The 3,015-nt window shown below is 35.4% G+C and overlaps 1 protein-coding gene across 1 annotated transcript; it reads right to left on the bottom strand.

The window, feature by feature from the left end:
• Positions 1-1,586: 1,586 nt before the first annotated feature.
• On the bottom strand, positions 1,587-2,777 carry LOC145062608 (CASP-like protein 5C1). The gene is made up of 3 exons (XM_079010189.1): positions 2,276-2,777; positions 2,050-2,182; positions 1,587-1,948 (listed from the first exon to the last, which is right to left on the bottom strand). The coding sequence occupies exons 1-3, from the start codon at positions 2,410-2,412 to the stop codon at positions 1,754-1,756; spliced, it is 465 nt and encodes a 154-aa protein (XP_078866315.1). The 5' UTR covers positions 2,413-2,777; the 3' UTR covers positions 1,587-1,753.
• Positions 2,778-3,015: the final 238 nt, after the last annotated feature.

Here is a 3,015-nt window from a genome sequence, read left to right as displayed (position 1 = left end):
TGTCCACATTTTTATTTTCAAACGTGGTTTCTAGGCTACAGACATTTATTTTCAAAAACAAACATATAAATATCTTCAATCTTCTTCGATTAGGCTAAGGGGTATCATGACAACAATTTCACCAGTGAAGAGCATGTCACATCATCAAGGTAGTAACTCTACAATAAGTTTACTAGCCTTGGGGGAATCATTAGTAAACATGGGGAGAGAGAGAGAGAGAGAGAGAGAGAGAGAGAGAGAGAGAGAGTCAACTCCCAAACACCTCCGTGAAGAGCACCACTCCAAAACACAATTACTATACTTTGCAGTGGTGTTCACTAATGAAAATGTCCCCATACCCCTTAGCCTAAAACACAATTACTATATTTTGTGGTTGTGTTCACTAATGAAAATGTCCCATACCCCTTAGCCTTAGTCTTAAACCTCGAAGCCGACAATATTTATATTTGGATCAAAACATCAACACATGTAAGTTCTACTTACAAAATTTTAAGTTATTTTATAAAGGGCCTTAATAACGTCTTTTTCATAGTGATGTTACATGGAGCTACATTGGTTTCTAAGTCCATATTTGGTTTACGTATTAATCAATAATCATGTATGGAAAAAATGCATCACCCAAAATAGGTTTTAAAGTCTAGCATTAATTTATTTACCGCATTTATATTATTAGAAACATCGTCAAATGAAATACTAAAAACTTTTTAATGTAAGTTACAAAAACAACTTAATTTCTAATATATAAAATAAACTGGTACCCATGTAAGGCAAACCAAATTATTCAAAATCAGTTATATGTTTTTGCATTTGCAATATTTAGTTTTATCCAATGACTATACAAAATTGCAAACCTATCCCGATGTAAAATATAATAACAAAATTATTCATGATATCTTTTGGTATGAGTCCAATCTTATTGGGCTTGTCTGAATATTTGTAATGGCCCATAATGATGATTACTATAGGCCCAACAAATACTATAGAAACGTTGAACCAAGCTTCAAAGTTCAAACCTCCATTAATGGCGTCCCCATCTTCTTGACCCCATCAAGTACCCTCCGCTCTTCCCACTTCCCAGCCATCTTCCGACCATGAAACTGCAGTCGCCACCGCCGTCTCCGTCCTCAAACACCTCCAAATCCCGATGGGCCCACCTCCGGACGCTCTTCTCTTCTGGTTTCGATTCGATCCCTCCCAATTTTCCCAAATCACCATTCAACTCCATAACAATCCTCAGCCTACAAATCCAATGACCAAATGAACACCCCAAAATCCCCAATTTTTATCAAATACTCACGATGGTATCTAGGGCTCAACCATGGAAATCCCATATGCATAAATCTTCGGTTTCCTTTCAAACCCCAAATTTGGTGAAAAAAACCCTAACTTGCCATCCACCTAACGCCCAACAATGGTGTTTTGGGTCCATAATCATCATTCACACAATTAGGAAGGTAATAACAACTTAGATACATCATTAATCCGAAGCAAACCATACGACAAATCGATTCCCACATGAAAGCCTACATTGAGATAAACCCTAAAATCAACTTCACCATTAGAGGACATGACAAAACAAGATGAAGGATTGAATTGAAATCCCATGATAATTTGTATAATATATTAATATATTAATGTTGTATATTCATTGTAAAAATACGCTACACTTTTTAAAAACAAAAAATTACAAATGTACAAATTCTGGGTCCTATAGAAAAAGGGAACTTCAAGTTCCATAACCACTTTTCAGGTCTCACAAAGATGGAAGAAGCCATAGATTGAATAAGGAAGAACCCATGGACAAGAACCAAGCCAAGAAAGCAAAAATGGTAGAAAGCAAATATCTACTGCATATATTCGAAGGGCAAAAAGACTCATCTGCCCTCATCAAGATATCCACCACACTCGCACCTGAAGAAGCTGCAGCTAATGTAAGAGTCGATAACACCTGCTTCCGATTCATTAATCGAAACTCGAAACCATTATTACCTGTTTGTGATTACGAATTATAAAAAAATATTAAAAAAGAAGAGTTTTTTAGTTTTTTACCCAATCTCCTATTACGATAATGACCAGAATACCCTTTTGTCGAACTGGGCATGTTACAAGAACAGAGTATCCATCAAGTAGTGCCAATGTGAAGCTCCATGGAATAACTAATCCCATAATCGTCACCAAGAAACTGATAAAGTCCCAAACTTTAGAATTTTGCAAATTGATGAAAAATTGAAAACAAGGTAAGGAATTTATAAATCTATGATCATGAAATTGTTACCAGAAAGATGAATAGCTGTAGAATTGAACACCATACGCCATGAACAGAAGAGAAGCAGAGGAGAAGATGGTTTGACCCAATCTCAGAGCAAAACCCGCACTTGTTCCCATGGATCCTGGAACATCATCCATAGCCATCGGATCTTTCGAACATGAAATTTAAGGTTCATAATTGCCTTTGAATCGTGATGTAGTTGTTAACCTCTGTAGATTGAAGATGATTCATGGGTTTCATGTGATCGATGAGGTCTGTTGTACGAATTCCAGATTGATTAGTTGTCGTTCTTGAAATCTTATGGGTTTGAGAAAGACAGAGGCTCAGCCATCGTTCGACAAGTGTTGTTTCTTGAAGAATTTGGGTTTGGTTTTTCAGGCAAAAGGAAGAGATTTGAGAGTTTGTGATTTTGATTTTTGAATGATTCTTTCTTTTTTGTCACGTAATTTTCTTTAATTTTTTTTATGGGATTTGAGTATTGAGGTATAAAAAGTGGCATCAAATGTGTCGGCGGGATCCTCTTTGATGAAGAAAACATATGTGGCTATGTTCATTCATGTACTTTTGATAGTGGACCCCACGTATTTCTTTTCAAATCAACTTTAATTTGGATTTATTTTTTTTCTTTTTAGTTCTCGAAATCACTTTGGAGGTATTAAGAAATTTAAGATGATAGAGATGACAAATTGATAATCATTTAGTTGGTTTAATCAAAAAACAATATTCATTAAAATTAACAATTTCAT

Source organism: Lactuca serriola, chromosome 7 (assembly GCF_051521515.1).
Source record: "Lactuca serriola cultivar US96UC23 chromosome 7, Lser_US96UC23_V15, whole genome shotgun sequence".
Taxonomy (NCBI): Eukaryota; Viridiplantae; Streptophyta; class Magnoliopsida; order Asterales; family Asteraceae; genus Lactuca; species Lactuca serriola.
The sequence above is the reverse complement of the archived record's forward strand: the minus strand, read 5'-3'. Positions and strand labels throughout refer to the sequence as shown.

Bases quoted from the DNA above. Each gene is read 5' to 3' on its own strand.
- LOC145062608 (XM_079010189.1), bottom strand. From the start codon at position 2,412: ATGGCTATGGATGATGTTCCAGGATCCATGGGAACAAGTGCGGGTTTT. The intron at 2,183-2,275 runs GTAACAATTTCA...GGACTTTATCAG, and splicing joins TACAGCTATTCATCTTTCTG to TTTCTTGGTGACGATTATGG. The intron at 1,949-2,049 runs GTAAAAAACTAA...AATCGGAAGCAG, and splicing joins TTATCGTAATAGGAGATTGG to GTGTTATCGACTCTTACATT.